The 19,190-nt window shown below is 43.6% G+C and overlaps 2 protein-coding genes across 5 annotated transcripts; both read left to right on the top strand.

Moving 5' to 3' along the window:
* The first annotated feature begins 379 nt into the window (after positions 1–379).
* LOC132467434 (lysosomal-associated transmembrane protein 4B-like) lies at positions 380–7,876 on the top strand. 2 transcript variants are annotated; one of them, XM_060064733.1, is made up of 8 exons: positions 380–499; positions 634–740; positions 1,483–1,594; positions 2,840–2,913; positions 3,490–3,612; positions 3,796–3,894; positions 4,916–5,011; positions 7,013–7,876. In XM_060064733.1, the coding sequence occupies exons 2-8, from the start codon at positions 645–647 to the stop codon at positions 7,085–7,087; spliced, it is 675 nt and encodes a 224-aa protein (XP_059920716.1). In that variant the 5' UTR covers positions 380–499; positions 634–644; the 3' UTR covers positions 7,088–7,876. The 2 variants fall into 2 exon arrangements, with proteins under 2 accessions (XP_059920716.1, XP_059920714.1); XM_060064731.1 differs by having other exon boundaries at positions 453–740.
* Positions 7,877–8,870: 994 nt separating this feature from the next.
* On the top strand, positions 8,871–18,436 carry LOC132467431 (matrilin-2-like). 3 transcript variants are annotated; one of them, XM_060064728.1, is made up of 13 exons: positions 8,871–9,102; positions 10,862–11,012; positions 11,476–12,048; positions 12,939–13,061; positions 13,270–13,389; positions 13,647–13,769; positions 14,077–14,199; positions 14,670–14,792; positions 15,027–15,149; positions 15,652–16,056; positions 16,484–16,636; positions 17,063–17,155; positions 17,738–18,436. In XM_060064728.1, the coding sequence occupies exons 2-13, from the start codon at positions 10,883–10,885 to the stop codon at positions 17,791–17,793; spliced, it is 2,145 nt and encodes a 714-aa protein (XP_059920711.1). In that variant the 5' UTR covers positions 8,871–9,102; positions 10,862–10,882; the 3' UTR covers positions 17,794–18,436. The 3 variants fall into 3 exon arrangements, with proteins under 3 accessions (XP_059920711.1, XP_059920710.1, XP_059920712.1); XM_060064727.1 differs by having other exon boundaries at positions 8,872–9,102; positions 15,646–16,056; XM_060064729.1 differs by lacking the exon at positions 13,647–13,769 and having other exon boundaries at positions 8,872–9,102; positions 15,646–16,056.
* The last annotated feature ends 754 nt before the right edge of the window (positions 18,437–19,190 follow it).

The raw sequence follows: 19,190 nt of genomic DNA, 5'->3' as shown, positions 1-19,190 counted from the left end.
TGTATGAAAGGGAAGAGTCCTACTCCCTACATCCGTTCTTTACATTCCTCTGAGGTATGCCTCTTCTGCGTTATGGGTGCCATAAAAAAACAAAAAAATTATGTTTTAGTATTACAAGCAAACAGCTTAAGTTGAATGATGGATCTGGTAAACTATTTTATTATATTGCATACAATTACATGACACTATATTATACTATATTATCTAATATTATGCCTAGGCCTACATTATATTATTGAATAGGCCTATAATATATATGTTTTTGTTTACAGGGTTAATATTATTTTATATTATGAGATACTGTCACACATTTGGCGGATCCTACAGTGTATTTTATATGTATTCGAACTTGCCTGGGCTTCGTTTTCTTCTAGAAAAGACGAGCTCCTCCATCCGTTACATCACCATCGCGCTAATCCTCCAGCAGGTCACGTGGTCCAATGTTTGTCAATTCGAGGGAGTCAAGCAGCGCCTCGTCTGCGCGGGCTCATTGTCGCAGGTAGGGTATATAAAGAAAGGCTACATGTTTATGACAGTCATTTGTTAACGCGGACAGAAGTCGATACGGGTCGTGATTGGGGTAGCCGTACTTCCCTCGTCGGTTTCATTTCTTATAGGGTTTTAAAAATACAGAGGTTTGGAAAATGATGCTCTCCCCTTGGGACCGATGGTATTCAAGCACCTGCTGCCTGTGCTGCCATGTCCGCACAGCCACCATCATCCTGGGGGTCTGGTATATGGTGAGCCTCGTTAATGTTTATCGTGTGTGTGTGTGTGTGTGTGTGTGTGTGTGTGTGTGTGTGTGTGTGTGTGTGTGTGTGTGTGTGTGTGTGTGTGTGTGTGTGTGTGTGTGAAATTATAAAAATCCACCCCCCCCCCATAATCGTGGTTGTTCTTCATAATTGTCTTATAAATTAATTTAACTTCAAATATCAATGTGAATTGTTTAGTGGAGAAACAACAACTCTGCTCCAATGCACTGAATAAATGATCAGACAGTCTCAGGTAGCCGGTCTTATGTCCACAGCCTTTTCCATGAGGTTGACCTGGTGAAAGGGATGAATGACTCATCCATATAATCATGTTCTTCTGGCCATACGAAAGCAGATCTCTTATATTTCATTTAACTAAAAGAGCTAGATTTTCTTCTCAGTTTTAGTAGGCTATCCACTTTGTATCTTTAGATACCGGTATAATTACTATCAAATGTAGTGCTTTCGGAAAGGTATTTGGAAAGAGGTTTCCTAGATGTTCGTCTTTTATGATGGCTTAGTTCTGCAATGTTAGAAAAGTGTCAGAGAACATTTTGTTTAAAACGTTTATAACTCTACATAACTGTGTGTGTGTGTGTGTGTGTGTGTGTGTGTGTGTGTGTGTGTGTGTGTGTGTGTGTGTGTGTGTTTGCGTTTGCGTTTGTGAGTGGCTCCATCTGTCTGGCAATACTGCTGCCTTTTAACTGTCCATATGTCTCCTGGCGTTAAGCTCATCAACGCCGTGGTGTTGGTCATCCTCTTTACGGCGCTCAGCGATCCCGACCAGTACCACCTGACCAGCGCTGAGCTGGCTAATGACCTGGATGTCATGGATGACGCCAGTAAGTTGAGCCTTGCAGAGGGGGAGCGGATGCATGGCTGCTGGTAGTGCTCTTGTCTTCAGTCTTGCCTGTAAGACTGTTCATGGTGGCAGAGCGTTTTGGGGGCGTTTAATGGAGCATGATTATGGAAGCCTTTACCAATCATTCAGAGAAATAGCATTTCATAACACCTTGGAGAGAGGGAGCGAGCCACTCAGTAGAAGGATAGTTTATACAAATGCATATTCAATTCAATGAATTCAACTATTGAGTAAAGGAGGTTATTTAATTTTTTTGTTTAATTATTATTTCCACTATTATTATCATAGGATTATTATTATGATGGGATTTATTTTTCCACCACAATGGCCGTTCTAGGAGGGTGGGTTTAAAGCTGTCTGGTTTAGTGTTGTTATTAGTTTAGCGATAACCTTTTGAGTTCCATTTAAGGCCTTTATAAGTCTGTGTCATACTATGGTGACATTTAGCACTCACCATAATACTAGTCTCTTAATATTAATTAAAGAAACTACAGTAGTATATTGGCCTTTCGGAGATTGTGTTTGTGATGTTCAACAGGTTGATCATTGAGGAAGTTGACTGAGGAGAGTTAATGGTTGATAACCATCTAACATATAGACATATATGTTATAGTATTCCCTTTTCAATTTAAATAAAAGGCAAACACAAAATAATATAGACTGCCTGTCTGATCCAAGACGGTGTTGAACAAGCACGCTCCGGTGCAGGACATTGAGTACGGGGTTGCATCACAGCGTGCTCTGTCGGCAGGCTCGGCCCAGTTTGGCGGCCAGACCGTGTTGTCCCAGTTCTATTGAGCTTGCCGTTATCCTTGTTCTGGGTGTAAGTCTGGCCTGCCAGCTGCTTCCAACCCTGCATTAGGACCAGGTTCAGGCTTTAATATCTAAAGCTGCCTTCTGCTGTGGCACCGGACGTGTTCCAGGAATACACAATGCATGATCCGGGGGGTTTGAGTTATCACCGTTCCCTTCGATAGGTATACACTGCAGCTGTGTTATAACTGACTGATCCCCCTGATTGAACATATCTAGCAGGGAACTGTGCATTTTTGTAAAAACCCAAATAGGTTAGGATACATCACGTCATTTGTTTGACATGAAATGGATTATGTTGGTTCCCTGATTACAGTTTAAAAGCCTTTGTAGTTCTGGCTTGTAGATCATTTTATTTAGCTTGAGTTGTGAAAACAACACCAAACTGAATTGTACTCTCATCCTCTTCTAGATATGTGCATTGCTTCAGCAATCTCCCTGCTGATGATATTAATCTGTGGGATGGCTACCTATGGTGCATATAAGGTAAGCTGGCCTTTCATTCATTAAGTCATCATTCATTCATTTATTGCTCTGTGCACTGTACTCAAGTGTGACTGGACTCAAACAGATCGAAATCCAAGGTCTTTCAAATGGATATTTTGGAGTGCAATATAATGTTATAGATCAATTCTATCCATAGATATAGAGTTTGTTTCCCATAAAACTTAATAATGTAATGTAATTGCTATTAAGACAGTTTTGGCAAATTGGTACATATTGTAGGGCTGCTTTCCAATGAGCAAACAGTACTTTAGATTTGTAATGTCAGGTATTTAAAAAGCCTTGCAGTACAATAACAAAAGTAGCTGGTTAATTTGCTTTTAGTCACCGGTATTCTGTATTATTATTTTTATTATTAGTATTAATTACTCCTTCATCTCCAACTTTGTAACGCACAACTATGGTATCTCATTTGAGTGGGTCCCCACTCCCCGGTATGAAGCTTGATTATTCTAAAGATAATTTAGTACCCCTTCATCTGTAACGTTGTGTTACAGATCTATAGTTTCTTATTTTAGTGTGGTCCCCGGTATTTATTACTATGGTTTCTTGATTTAGTTGCATGCCGCCTGGATCATCCCCTTCTTCTGCTACCAAATATTTGACTTTGCACTCAACACCCTGGTGGCTGTGAGCATCGTGGTCTATCCAAACACGATCCAGGATTACCTCCAACAACTGGTAAGATCCCAGCCAACACTTTCCGTCAAACATACCCAAACATATTTCACAGCAAGTCACTATAAAATGGCAACGTTTTATTTTTCACTAATCAAATCTATACTAACCTACCCATCTTGTCATTAGGTTTTTAATGAACTTTCTGTATCTCATTCACCACTGTTTGACTTTACCCCTACCTAGCCGGAAAACTTCCCCTACAAAGAGGAGGTGGCTGCCCTGAGCAGTTTCTGCCTGGTCCTCATTGTCTTGCTCTTCATCAGCTGTATTCTAGCGTTCAAGGTACGCTATGGCTACATGGCAGTTCGCTGCATTCAAATGCATTTTATAATGGTTTTCTGGTCCATGTATGCTACGCCTAGGCCTCAATATGTTAGGCGTGTGACTGCTATGCGTTGATCTAACGTTTTGTCCAGATGTAACTTTTCTGGAGTGCAGGGGTTTGGAAGAGCAATGAATCCTTGAAAAGATTGAAGAGAAGAACAGAGAAAATGAAAATACTTTTTTTTGATAATATATCAAAGCTGTTTTGCAATTGCTGTATCTCAAGGAAACAGGAATGATTTTTTTATTTTTGGCTTAACTTCCTCCTTTGGGAAATTCTTCATGCAACAGTATCAAATGGCTTTAAAGCTGCAAATCTATCTTGATGATCCGTCACTGGGTACTGTGAAATGTTCGTTGGCCAGGTCTGTTGAATGATGACATCAGATCGACCGAGGGAAGGATGTAGATTCGAGGAACAAATAGTGTTTCAATTGCAATTCTACCAATTCTTTGCATTGCCTTTTTTCTTTGTCTTTGAGATCATGTTACTTAAGTGTCTTGTCTCGGATTTGACCGACGGATTTTGGCATTGCTGTCACACATCCACATATGTGGGACATGGGACTGCCTGACAAAATCCAGTGGCATTCCTTAGGAGGCTATTTAAATTAACTTTGGTGTTGAGGAACTGAGTTGATTGCGTGATTGCTCAGTTTAATGTAAGTTGATGGCTGTAGCAGATGGTGAACTCCGGTAGGTGATTTAGGCCGAACCGTTCAGCCACCATCAGCACCTGCAACCTTCGCTTTATCATCAAATAGGAAAAAGGGGAGGTCTACGTAGAAAACATGAAACTATTGGTAATAATTTAATTTTACATTCATACAGGTTCCAATGTTACTTTTACAGTAACATTGGCCAGGGGCTCGACAGAAAGTGAAACAATTGCATATCTAGCCGTTGATCGTCATTCATCATGCTATACCAATCCATGCATTTAATCAGTTTTGATCATTCTCTGCCCTTTCAATTGTAGGCCTACCTGATCGCATGCGTGTGGAATTGCTACAGGTATGTGTGCGGAAGAGGAAGTTCTGAAGTGCTGCTCTACGTGACCACTAATGACACCACGGTAAGACTTCCTGCATGTAATCTATACAACCATCACTCTGGAGATCCATGTAGCATGTCATCTAACTCAACCCTTATGGTGATCCATGAAGCATGTGATCTGTCTCTCAACCACTATGTTGATCCATGTAGCATGTGATCTATCTGTCCAACACTATGGTGATCCATGTAGCATGTAATCTATGTGTCCACCACTATGAAGATCCATCATTTGGACCAATGCCTGCGCCGCCACAATGGCATGACATAATGAGGGGTAAAACAGATTTTGCTTACTTGAGCTGTCATTTAAATGCCTGCCACGTTCTGGAATGTCACAATACTAAAACCAAATAATTTGCCTTTTCTTCTTACTCAACCTCATTTTGTTTGCAAATGAGCTGACTTCATAGCTGGCACTTTCTTCGAGCTGAAAGAGCAGCTGAACAAACAAATGTTTTGTGGTTACTGTGCGGGAATTGTTCCAATCTATTTGACTAAAATCAAACGGCTAATGGAGGGAACCGGGACATGTTCAATGGATTTGGCTCACAAATGAGGCTTCATGCTGGCCAGTGCATTATCACAATGGTCATCATATAAGTGGTAATTATAACCATGAATATAACGACCATAGTTGGTTATAACCATGCATGTATTAACTGCTAGATGCTGTTATAACCATGGTAGGTAAGCAGTAGGTGAACCCCTGCTACTGGATCTTCTATGGCTACCCCTGCTGGTTCCCTGTTGCCCAACACCTGGCTGCTTCCATGGCCACAGCTACACACGCACGCACACGCACACACACGCACGCACGCACACATGCACGCACACATGCACGCACACATGCACGCACACATGCACGCACACATGCATACATTGTTACCCCAAGTCTGGCAGTCTAATTACAGAAATCCCACAGTGTTGTTCCTCTGGAACATGGAAATACAATACAGTGTTGCAATCCGAAAAACAGAATAACTATAGGTTTTTGTCATAAGGTTAATACAATTTGTTGTTTTGAGGTGTTAAAACCGAGACCCGCTCTGTGAGCCCAGGGAGGGCAACATTCCCCACCATGAGAAACAAAATACTCCCCTTGGCAGCTTCTTACAGGAGCCTGTGTGTGCCTGTCTGTGTGCGTGGTTCTTCGTTTACGAAACGGTGTGCGACTTCCATGGAAGCTTGAGTTAATGACTTAAACACTAGGGCTTGTAAAAAAGAACAGGGAGCTAAATCGATGGAACGGTTTCAGAAATGCTGTTTACTAAAGGCTGCTGATATTTAGATTTTTGTCACACATCATTGCTTATTCCCTTCCGTCATTTGGAGGATCTACTTTAGTGTTGTGAGTTTGACCGTTTCTATGCATCAGGTTAGTAGCACGCAGGTGAAATGGACTGAGGTTGAACACCTCTATGCTTCACAGGGCTAAAGGTTTCAGTGCATTGAACACTGTGATGATGAATAATTATCATTGTGTTAATTCTTTACATGCTTGACTGTCTCTATGTTACCTTTTTTATGTATTAGATTATTATTTATTATGGCTTCAAAATGTCTCTTTCTATAATGTTAATGTGTTGATGATGTTAGATACAATTTAGTGAGCTATGTCTGTCGAAACTCCTTTATATTATGGTATTGTTATAGAGGGGAATTGCCATCAGTTCTTTTATTTATTAATCATCACAGAGATAAATATTCCTGGCATGCTCTCCAATGGCTGTGACATCATCCCATCAAACAAGTTACATAATCACTGTCCAATCACATCGCCTCTTCAAATGTAGCATGTTAACAAGTGTCACACTTTTTCCTCTGGGGGGTTTTATGGGGGGATTATTAGAAATTGTAACTATTATTTTTATTTTTTATAGCAATTGGAAAATTGTAAATATAATTTCAAAGGCAAACAATAATAGTGTCCCATGACAGGAACTCTACACCATCATGATAACTTAATATAACATGATATAATATATCATAACAACTTAACACTTTCCATCTCTACCCCCAGGTGCTGCTCCCCCCATACGACGACAGTGTCAGGGTACCCCCCAAACAGCGCCCCCTATCCTACACGACAGCCTGAAGACCAGGCCTCAACACTGTCACCATGACACCCTCTACGAAACCCCATAATATCCACTTTGTCCTTGAGACATGCTATTGAGCTGTTCTTGTTATTATTTATTGTTATTTATTTTCCAACGCACCACACGGCCTCAACACTACCCTACATAAGATGTAGACACACACACACACACACACACACACACACACACACACACACAGACACTCATGCATTCATAAGATAACTCATTTTACACTTTCATTCACAACTGGTATTTGATGCCAACTTTGACCTACTGATCAGTGTGTGGAATAACGTGTAACTTTGTACATTTATTGTGTGTCCCTCCCAAGAACCTGTGTACGACGACTTAACCGTTTTATTCATTGGCACTAATTTCTATTTTGAATGGGGAATATCCAGGAAATGATATGCATTGTATGCATTTGACACTGGGCGACCTAATGAAAAATGGAAGCACTTACAAGTGTGAGGAGGGAGTATACATAGATAAACATATAGAAAAGAAAGAGGATATATTTGTATTTCTATTTAAACAGCAGTTTAGGTGTAATAGCATTTTTCTTGTCATTCCTGATGATCAAAGATGCCACAAATATGAAAAGAAGGCCCTGTTGTTTCTAATGAGTAGAGAAGGGTCTTTAAGTGTTTCCCGGTAGCTAATTAGTGTCTTCTAGTGATCAGGGTTAGATTGCCTTTATCCATAACCTCCTCTGTCACGGGGTGCGCTCCGTGGAATCATGTGTGGTGTGTCACAGTAACTACAACCATTCCAAAGACTTCAACCTGCCTGTAATCTAATGTGATCAAAGAGCAGCACACACATAAAAACATTAACTGTACAGTATAACGTGCTCAGCCCATGCTCAGCCCATCTGTGTTCTGCGCTTGTGTTGTGTTTCTACTGCCTAGTGGGGCGCGCTATTCTGCTGCCTGCACCGAAGTTGCACTGACTAGGGACCACCAGGTAGCCGGATAAGTCGGTATGATGAGGTGGCAGGCTGAACCTAGATCAGTGTTTCCTCCCCTGAAGGGCCTTGATGTATGGGGGCCTGCGTGTGTTTTTCCAGTTGGATTTTGTAGAAGTCCGTTCTACCAGATGCAGGCTCTTGGCGGGCTCCTCCCCGGGACAGGAAACGTATAACGTGGTCGTATTCAGGGTCAAATCTATTACGAAAAAAATACTAAGATGTGATATTTGTCTATTAAAATCCAATTTGATCCACAGTTGGTTCTTCCTTCCTTGATGTATTTTAGATAGTGCTTGGATCTGTGCAAATTCTCATGTGTCTTCAGGAACATGTTTAAGACCTGGCAAGTGTGGGCCAGTGTAAGACATCATTGCCTCAGTACTACCGTTCATGGAAAGTAGTGGGTCAGGATCCAGAAACAGGCTTCTGTGTATAAACTCCCACGCCCTGTGGTGGCCAGGTGCCTTCAGGTTGACCGCAGTCACCAAGACTGCTGACTATTTTTTTCCATAAACGTCCCTTTCAACTTTCTCAGTGATGTCCCCCAAATGTGAAATTCCAGCTGCAACGTAGATGCAGGATAAGGAAAATAGGGTAATGAACATCTTCTCTCAGATTCAGTTCATCAACCAGAGGTCTTGATGAAATACCCTGATGACAGTCTCATTCAATTGCCCGTGACTTCACCCGGAGACATCTTGAGGTTTTATAAGTAGCCTTCCGTTGTAAAACTAGGCGTCCGGTCGTTGACGATGTCTCGTGAGGAGAACAGGAGGCAGGCCTCTGGCTGGGAGGTGGTGGGAGACCGGGGGCTGGTGAAGAGAGAGAGAGACACCGGTGAGAGGCAGACCGCTGCAAAGGAGTCTCAGGAAGTAGGAGGAGGAGGAAGAGTGACAGACATACTCCTGTGTCTAAGCCAGCCATACAAAAAGTTATTTCTCAACAGATCCAGACCTCTGCTGATTAGAAATACCGCTGCTGGACTTTGTTTATCAGTGTTTTTAATTGCTTAACGTTGGAAAATCCTCTTTCTGATAAAAGGTAAGTTATCTACTTTCTGATCATTTGCACTGCAGGTTATGAGGATTTTAATGTGTGCATAAAACAGTAGTCTATCTCCAAATAATTGATAAGAAAAACATTCTATAGAATTTAGAAAGAAAAGGTTGCATTTAACAGATTGCACTGTGGATAAACAATACACACTTGTTTTCATTTTGTCGTTGCGCAAGCTTCCACATGCATAATGAAAAGCCATTACAGATTAACGTGTAAAACAGCAGTTATAAAAAGTGGAAGGTTCACGTTTGAAATGTTATGGTAAACAACTCCAGCAAGTTCATAAACTATACAATATAAGCACTATCACACATGAACAAAAACAATTCAAATTATAATAATGGGAAGGATACAACTTTTTATATATATATATATTTTTTTTTTTAACTAGGTAGTTTTTTTAGCCACTGCATTAAGCATTTTAATTTAATTCGCAACCTCCGGTTCACAAATGCTACAAAAATCTGTAATCAGAATGTCTTTAAACACTAAACACATTTGAACATTTGATCAACTGTCAAGGCAGACAGATCATGTGAAAAAAACAGATGAGATTAAAAGCATTAGGATTTCTTATTACGCAATTTGGATAGCAATTTTGGACAAAATAATCATGCATTTTGCATACAAGAATTATCCGTTTTTTATTTGATCATATTATAATATAGTATATATACAAAGCCAATTTGCATCATTTCAATGGAGATATTGACAGCACACACACGCACAGGAGCAGACAAACTGGAAAGCACCTTGCGAGTTTGACCCATGTCTCAGGTCAGCCACTGTCCCAAGACGGTCTCTCCTCTGTCTGTCTCTGACACATTGATCGCATGCTCTGCCCAGCAGTCTGTCTGGTCCTGACGAGACCTCTGTAAGATGACGGTCCCCGTACTGCCACGTTCTTCCCATTTCCCATTTCTAAATCCAATTCCTAAACATGGGAGGGCAGGGCTCTGACCCTTCCAGGGTGGCTGTGACAGCTAACACAACCAGGCTTCTTCAGTCTGAACTAAATCACCCATGCAGTCAGCCACCACCAGGCTGATTTAAAGAGAACGAACACGGCACAGTATCTCTCACCGTAGAGCCCCTGCTCCGCCTTTGCAATGAGGCTACAGTAGAAATAGGAAAGACTTTCGGGGGTTGATCAAACTGACATGAGGTGAAAGTGTTTCCTGTGTCTCCTGTAGCCTCATAATAAATGCATGTGAGCTAGTAGATCTACTACAACTACCTCACCCTTCCAAACCACCAGATCTACTGCTACTACTATTATTACTACTACTACTACTATACTATTACTACTACTACACGTACTACTACTACCATAATACCAAATCTTCCTACTACAAGGCCATCTACTACTACTACTACTACTACTACTATACTATTACTGCTACTACAACTACTACTAGGAGGCCTAATAGTACGGTTAATTCAGAGAAAATACATTTATTTTGAGAAGTTGGCCTTTGGGGTTCTCGGGTGTGAGGGCCACGGGGGACGTCCCGCTGGGCCCCTGGGGGTGTCCCGCTGGGCCCCTGGGGGTGTCCTGCTGGGCCCCTGGGGGTGTCCCGCTGGGCCCCTGGGTGTCCCGCTGGGCCCCTGGGGGTGTCCCGCTGGGCCCCTGGGGGTGTCCCGCTGGGCCCCTGGGGGTGTCCCGCTGGGCCCCTGGGTGTGTCCCGCTGGGCCCCTGGGTGTGGTGATCCAGCATCTCCTTTTTATGGTGACTGTGTAGCCCCAGCTGTCTGCGGTTAGGATGAGCTCCCAGGTCCTGGGCGTGTTGTGTCTGCTGTGCTGCTGTGAAGCAGCTCTGCTGGACAGACGGCTCCCCAGAGCCATTTTAGCCGGTGCACAGAACCTGACCTCCGCTACTAACAACTCAGCAGGTGGGTCATCAAATGTGGTTGGGTTTGATATGTGGAGATGTGTTTGTCTATGGAAGAGCGTGCCTGTGTGTGCGTGTGTCTACATGCTCATGTTTGCGCGTGTGTATGTGTGTGTGTGTGCATGTGTGTTTGTGTGTGTGTGTGTGTGAGACCTCCATTCCAAACAACTCAGCAGGTGGGTCATCAAATGGGGTTAGGTGTGTGAGTGTGTGTGTGTTTCTGTGTGTGTGTGTATGCGTGTGTGTTTATGTGCGTGTCTGTGTCTTTCTGCCAACACTGTAGTTTCACCCATGAGCTGAAATGATAGCACTGCAGTTTTTCCGTGTTTATGTCGTCAGCGAGCTAAACTATTTTCAATTGCGCCATGTGTGAGCTTGTGACACATGTCGGTGCTGCCAGCTGCACATCGGTGGGTCAGAGGATCTCCAACCCCCCCCCCCTGCTACCCCATGATTTACCACAGAGACCCCCTGCAGGGGCGTCCCCCTGGACTTCGCCTTCGTCATCGACAGCTCCCGCAGCATCCGGCCCCGGGACTACGAGAAGGTCAAGGCCTTCATCCTGGACCTGCTGCAGTTCCTGGAGGTGGGGCCCGACGCCACACGCGTGGCCCTGCTGCAGTACGGCAGCGTGGTGCAGAGCGAGTTCCCCCTCAACGCCCACGCCTCCCGGGCCGAGGTGGAGCGGGCGGTGCGGGCCATGCAGCACCTGGCCTCGGGCACCATGACGGGACTGGCCCTGCAGTACACCATGGACACCGTGTTCACCGAGGAGCAGGGGGCGCGGCCCGCCGGCCTACTCATCCCCCGCATCGCCATGGTGGTGACCGACGGCCGGCCCCAGGACACCGTGGAGGCGGTGGCGGCCGAGGCCAGGCGGGCGGGCGTTCAGATCTTCGCCATCGGCGTGGGCCGCGTGGACATGAAGACGCTGCAGGCCATCGGGAGCCAGCCGCACTCTGAGCACGTGTACCTGGTGGCTAACTTTAGCCGGATACAGACCTTGAACGCCGTGTTCCAGTCCAAGCTGTGCGGAGGTGAGTGTCCTTTCACGCCGATGTGCCAGTGAGCATCCTAGAACATTGTGTGTCAATATCAAAATGGGATGACGCCCCTACGCTGCCGCTCACATTCGCTCTCGGCCCATCTGTTCAACTCTCCAGCATTCTCTCTCTCTCTCTCAATCTCGCTTATTCCGGCATCAGACTATACAAATTCACACCGATTTTGACGCCATTATTCAGACTGGCAGGTCTTTGAGCGTCACAGGTGTTTGTTAATGACGAAAGGTCAGACAAAGTGTAGTGTGAAACAGCTTGCGCTGTGGCATCTGGGACGCCCCAAAGATACTCTTTCTTGAAGTTGACCCATAGAATGACAGAGTGAGCTCTGGCGCATGTATGGAAACATAGCAAAGAGAAAAAGGGAGATTGTCAAGGGGAAGATCAAACCCAGCAATGGAATGTTTACACATTTTTTTTACGTTAAGGATAGACAGCCTGTACTGATGCCTATTTATTTATTTACTTATTCTTATTTTTTTATATTTTAGCATTCCCCACTGAGCATCTTTTTTAACTTTTGTCCAAATAAAAAATGTAAGCAATGTAAATAAAGTAGAGATGCAGGTAAGAAGCCCCCAGCCCCTGGGAACATAAACAGTCACAAACAAACAGATTAATCAGTTTGTGACTCTTCCTGCTCCCGTACTTTGTTTCTCATAATCAAACTTTTCTCCAGCCCCTCTGTCTCCTGCATCTGTCTCTCTGCCTCTGTACGTTCTCTTCATCCCTCTCCCCCTTTTTTGAAGTATTCCCCCATTTACAAGTGCATTTATGCATGCGTTTGATGATCTCTGCTTGTGTATGTGCTGTGTGTATTTGTGTGTGTATGTGTGTGTATGTGTGTGCACGAACACGTGCATTAGGCTCAGACATGTGTGAGATGACGGATCACCAATGCCAGCACATCTGTGTGAGCTCCCCGGCCTCCTACAGATGCAAGTGCAGGTTGGGCTACACACTGAACACAGACGGAAAGACGTGCATAGGTGATGGTTATTTCTTCTTCTAAAGTCATTGCACTTTTGGAGTGAGGAGTGAGATGGTTTTCCAATCAGATGTTAACTAAGTAAACAGTAGCCCATGGATATGGTCCCAGGGATGCATTCATAAAAAACCATGGCTTTGATAGAGAGACCATGGGCCATATTCCAACGAGGCTGTATCACATCGTATTATTTGTTCTTCCCACCATAGCCGCGTTCTGTGCTGTGACCGACCACGGCTGTGCACATATCTGTGCTGATCTGGCGGCCAGATACGAATGCCGCTGTCGCCCGGGCTTCCAGCTCAACACAGACCTGAGGACATGCAGCCGTAAACACCACCCGAACACAACACCTGAACTATCCCTTCCTTCCTCTGTCCTCCCTCCAGGCTCCCATCATCCTGCATGCTTCCAACGTATTTATAGCAGTAATATGATAGCAGTGATAGTCACAATAACATAGCGAGGGGGTAGGTTATAATGGTGGTAATAACTGTGTAAAGAATAGAAGCAGCAATAGTACTATTAATAGTAGTAGACAACGGGGATATGGGTTGATGAAACTATTGCACATCCTACTCTACAGGAACAGACTATTGTGATCTGGGTAACCATGGATGTGAGCAGGACTGTGTCAGCACGCCAGAGTCCTACATCTGCCGGTGTAAGAAGGGTTACATTCTTAGACTGGACGGCAAGACCTGCAGCAGTACGTTCTGTTATGATTATTATTATTATTTAATAAGAAAGTTGATGTTTCAGAATTATTTATATTTTTGCATTCAGAAACAGGGATGCCATACAAACGTTTTTATAGAAACCCTGATGTTATATAAATGGTTATATTGATGTGTATATCAGGATTGTTTTATGTTTTGTTGGCATGTGACTTTTGCGCTGGACATCTTTATGAGTTTTCAAATATTCTGAAAGCCTCTTGCAGGGCATCATTGGCCCCCGATAAGCCAGTACGATTTATGCTCCTCACTTCAAGCATCCTGTCTTTCCCTGCCCAGAGGTGGACCACTGTGGTGATGGTAAACACGGCTGCGAACACGAGGCTGTCAACATGGAGGACTCCTGTGTGTGTAAATGCAGAGACGGATTCAGACTCAGACCGAACGGGAAGTCCTGTAAGAGTGAGTACAGGGACAACTGCTTTGTAAAGGGCACATGTCACATGGTTAGTGTAGGAGCTGCACCGGTAACTACACACCCTTCCCGGAAACCCTGACTAATCCCCAGTGACTGTTGTGAAGGCTGATGGGAAACAGTGGTTGTAGAAATGTCAAGTATAAACCTGCATCTGTGCAGTCTTGGTATGACCTTGAGCACTTGGTCCTGCATGTAGAGTAAACCCAGAGTTGAAATTCGACCTACATGTAAAATAATAAGGCGTCTTTAGGTGTCCTGTTCAAGTGTTTACATGTAGATTGCATCAGCCTATAAATAAAGGCAATGAGGTCTATAATAGACAACAACGGTACCATGATGAACTGACTATTTCTGGTGACATAACCTGTAACCTCACAACCTACAGTGTGGCTACATTGTACACGACATGCAGCATGTTTCAGTTGGACTCTGATTGAACTCCCTCTGGTTCCAGGGACAGATCCCTGCGCCGCTGGTCCACACGCCTGTGAGCAGGAGCACCTCAGCACAGGGGACTCCTGCGTGTGTCGATGTAGGAAAGGTTATGTTCTCCGACCAGATGGCAAGACGTGCAAGAGTGAGTGTACAACTGCCTCCTCAAAAGAGTTCATCGGGGCATGGGGCTCAGGGGCTGTGGGGTACTTAGGGGTACAATCCCACTCACTGCAAGTTTAGGACGAAAACAACCATGGATATTTGTAATTTCATGAATGGCTTCAGTGTACAGAAGCACATTTCTCGTTATTATGCGTTAGAACATGTGGTGCTCGCTGAGTTCCTACGTTGTTCTGATGGTAGTTATTCATTCCAGAGGTGGACCACTGTGCTGATGGTAAACATGGCTGTGAACAGGAGGCTGTTAACATGGAGAACGCTTGCGTGTGTAAATGCAGAGATGGATTCACACTTGCACCGGATGGGAAGTCGTGTAACAGTGAGTATAAACTGACCGTGTTTAACTAAATCGCACTTCAATTGCATGGTGTGTCCTGGATGCTAAAATCCATTAGGTTCCTGAGAAACAGAATGCATTATCATAATGATTAACAATGTACCATGTATATTAAGAAATGACTATCAATTTAAATCATGAATGTACAATCTCATGGTCTGTCACGCCTTGATCTGTCTAATCTCTTCAGGATACACCTCAGTTCAATCTGATCCATTATTTGAAATATTATACTTGGAAAAAAAGACATAGAGTACATTACAAAAACAAATTAACCTGCATAACAAACCCTGTTACCCACCATACTGCCCGGTCTCTCCCAACCCCCTCCCCGCCGCCATAACCTACCTCTGTGTCTGCTGGGTTCCTACTGGCTGAAGAAGGAAAGAGCTGCAGAATCAGTTCTTTCTTGGAAAAGATGTTATCAAACTTGAGGCCATGTGCTGCACTACATGACGCTGCCTGTCCACTCCGACAGAGACAGAGTGCGGGAACGCTGTCATGGACCTGGTCTTCATCATCGACGGCTCCAAGAGCCTGGGGCCCATCAACTTCGAGCTGGTCAAGGGCTTCGTCAACGCGGTGCTGGACTCCCTGGACGTGTCCAGGAACGGGACGCGCGTGGGCCTGCTGCAGTATTCCACCAAGGTGCGCACCGAGTTCACGCTGGGCCGGTACGCCAGCGCCGGGGACGTGAAGGAGGCGGTGTCCCGCGTGCAGTACATGGGCGGGGGCTCCATGACGGGCATGGCCCTGCGCCACATGTTCCAGACCAGCTTCACCGCCAAGGAGGGCGCTCGGCTGGGGGTCCGGCGCGCCACCATCGTCCTCACGGACGGACGGTCCCAGGACGACGTGGTGGAGTGGGCCAACAAGGCCAAGAACGCCGGTACGGCTCGTAGCCTTGGTGCTGGCTGCAATATATAAAATAATAAATATGTATGTAAGCATGTGTATGCCTACATGCCTTGTGTGTTTGATTTGATCATCAGCATGTTTGAAAACTTTAGGAGGAACCCTGTGCTAAAAATAACATTAGAAGTTATAAGAATTAAACCTCCACAGGGGGATGTGAAAAAGTCTGGGGCCAATTGATCTAGACTGTTTCAATCTGGGCATTTGTATTGGTGTACTATATTTAACTGTTAATATAGTTATATTAATACAGTTGTACAGTTATAATGTAACTCTTCTCTACAACGTTTTTTAGCCTATGTATGTTTTGTATAGAGATGTTGTTTTGTTGTTTTACTTCATATTACCTTTATTTCTGCATCTTTCTTTAACATCATTATTATTATTTAATTCCCTTTCAGGAGTAACCATGTATGCTCTGGGTGTGGGCAAAGCCATTGAAGAGGAGCTCAAGCAGATTGCCTCTGAACCAGAGGCGACGCATGTTTTTTATGCTGAGAACTTTGATCAAATGGGAGAAATCACAAACCGCTTGAAGTCTGGGATATGTCAAGGTATTTCCTTCAGAGCTTTAATCTAAATTTAGTCATATGATGAGAATAAATTATCGTATTTCGTTTTTTCCTCAGGGGATAAGATGCAATCCTCCATCTTCAGAAATAACGTATCAGAAGAAATGACATTTCTCATAAGATCTTAAAGTGAAAGGTTTCCCCCATTAAGCTGCCCCCTAGTGGTAATATATGGTGACTACATATGGACGTTGCGAAGCTGAATTCGGGTAAATTCTGATAATTGGCCAGATAGCCAATCTCCTCATTAGTATACATTTACATCATACGCTTAGCCAGACTTATAATAACCATAGATGATAGGACACTCTAACAACTACTCTACACTCTCAATGTCGATTTGAATGCCTGAGAGTTCATTTAAAGATTTATTTTTCCTAAATGGACATTTTGTGCTTCTTCCAATAGACAAGCCATCGTATGCAGACCCGTGCCAGTGTGACAATGTGGTGATGTTCCAGATGCAGGCCACAGAGAAAATGATAATGCTGACACAGGACAATATCCTTTTTCACTATAAACCATTAGGCCAAATAGTATAGTGGAACATGCGCAGCAAATGAAATGTGGTAAACATTGCCACATTGCAAACATGGACTTGTTGGCTGCGAGGTTATTCTGTGTCGATAAGTTATTCATTCAAGGAGTAATTGTTAAGGAGGACTATTTTTATAGTGTGAACTAAACAACTTAAGTTCTGTGGTCAACACTGCAGGGGCCAAAAGGCTAGATAGCAAGGACCCTCTTAAAGTCCCTATCATCTCAGTTTTTTTAAGGATGGATTAATTAATTAAATAGACCTGTATCCAAATAAAACATATATAATAAACATATATAGAGAAATTGGACAAAGGAGAACAACAGTCAATTCATAATAGTATTTAGCAAAGTTCCCATTTGACCAAATCTGCTGTTTCGGTTGGTGTGTGTGTGTGTGTGTGTGTGTGTGTGTGTGTGTGTGTGTGTGTGTGTGTGTGTGTGTGTGTGTGTGTGTGTGTGTGTGTGTGTGTGTGTGTGTGTGTGTGTGTGTCTGGGTGTCTGTGTGGGTCTGTGTCTGCTCAAAGCTTTCTTTAACATGCCTACTTGAAGCCATGACACTCAGGCTGGAGAATCTGGAGCGCCAACTTCGGCACAAGTGAAACTACTCATCGTTGTTCTCCGGCACAATGGATTCCTCGACACCATCGTACCACTTAACCAATCAGAATGACAATCCTTCTGTCTCTTCTATTTAAACTGTATGTCTTTTTGTGTTTTTAATAAACCCAAGACAATTCTTTAATTCATCAATTTGCAAACTACAGTTTTTAAGTTAGCCTGGGAACCGGCTGCATCTGTGACCTTATGCTTTATTTGCTCTAGCATATGGTCGCCCTCCCACTCATTTCTAGCAGACCTTACCGGGGTCGGGCCAATCACAACCGTTTATCTAATATGGGGCGTGTTTGATATGTTGACAGTACAGAGGAGCGCCCTATGGGAGCGCCGTTGAGGCATTTTCATAAACAACCAAGATGGATGCCGCTGATGTGTCACTGCTCTGATTGGTTGAGGGTCTATCCAATGCATCCAGAGCCGTTCTGGTCTGCGCCCCCGATTAGGCCACTTGGAAATCTGGAATTAACTATGAGATCCCAGGCTTAATCGCATTTGAAAATTGATCTGGCGACGCCAGGCTATATTATAATGGTACATATTTTACATTTAAAGTATTTATGTAAAATGAGAACAGCTGTTGTCTGTACTTTGTATATAAAAATAAATGCATTTTTTATCACTGTTGATGTGTGTTGTGGACATTTTAATCGTCACTTTAATATATAATTATAAACAAATTATATTAACCTTGTTTATATAATTACTAGTCAAATTAAAAGGAATTGTATACATTATCCTTGGACCTATGATACCTCCCCTCCTCTCTCTAACTGAGAGGTATTAAGATAGTTGGCATCTGCATTGCCAGTAAAGCCACGAAGTCTGATAGTAATGCCAATCGACAGACTTCTTTGTTGTGTAGGTTCCTTTAATGTCTTGCAGACTTGCAGAAATATCCAATTCACACAGAACTGTATTGCAATTTAACTTGGCTTCCCCCGCCATGGCTGATTTCAGCCATGACCAATCTCATCTAAAAAAAAAAAACTAATCTCTCCACGATGGTCATTCCAACTCACCTTTGTTACCTTTGTATTAACTACCCTCAATGCAAAAGTTTCCCCATGAGAATCTTGTCAACCCATTGTCTCACGGAATGACTGCTTGGTAACTTTGCTGCCTGTATCTTCCCATGATCATGCAAAAAAAAAGTTTTTTTGCTGGCCAAAGTGTCTTTAAAATAAGTTATTTTTCATCAATTTTACGTGGTGAAACAACAGTGCTCCCCATCTGACCTTATCATAGGTTAATGGCATGACACTACCTCTGCTGAAGCCTTTCAGGCCCAGGCAGTCCAACTACTGTAGCACCGATGGTCAGCCTTGCATTGACCATTTCAGAATACTACTCTGTGGGTTTTGCGAAGCAGTAAAACCAG

This window comes from Gadus macrocephalus, chromosome 11, assembly GCF_031168955.1.
Source record: "Gadus macrocephalus chromosome 11, ASM3116895v1".
Lineage (NCBI taxonomy): Eukaryota > Metazoa > Chordata > Actinopteri > Gadiformes > Gadidae > Gadus > Gadus macrocephalus.
This window is presented reverse-complemented; position numbering and strand designations above follow the sequence as displayed.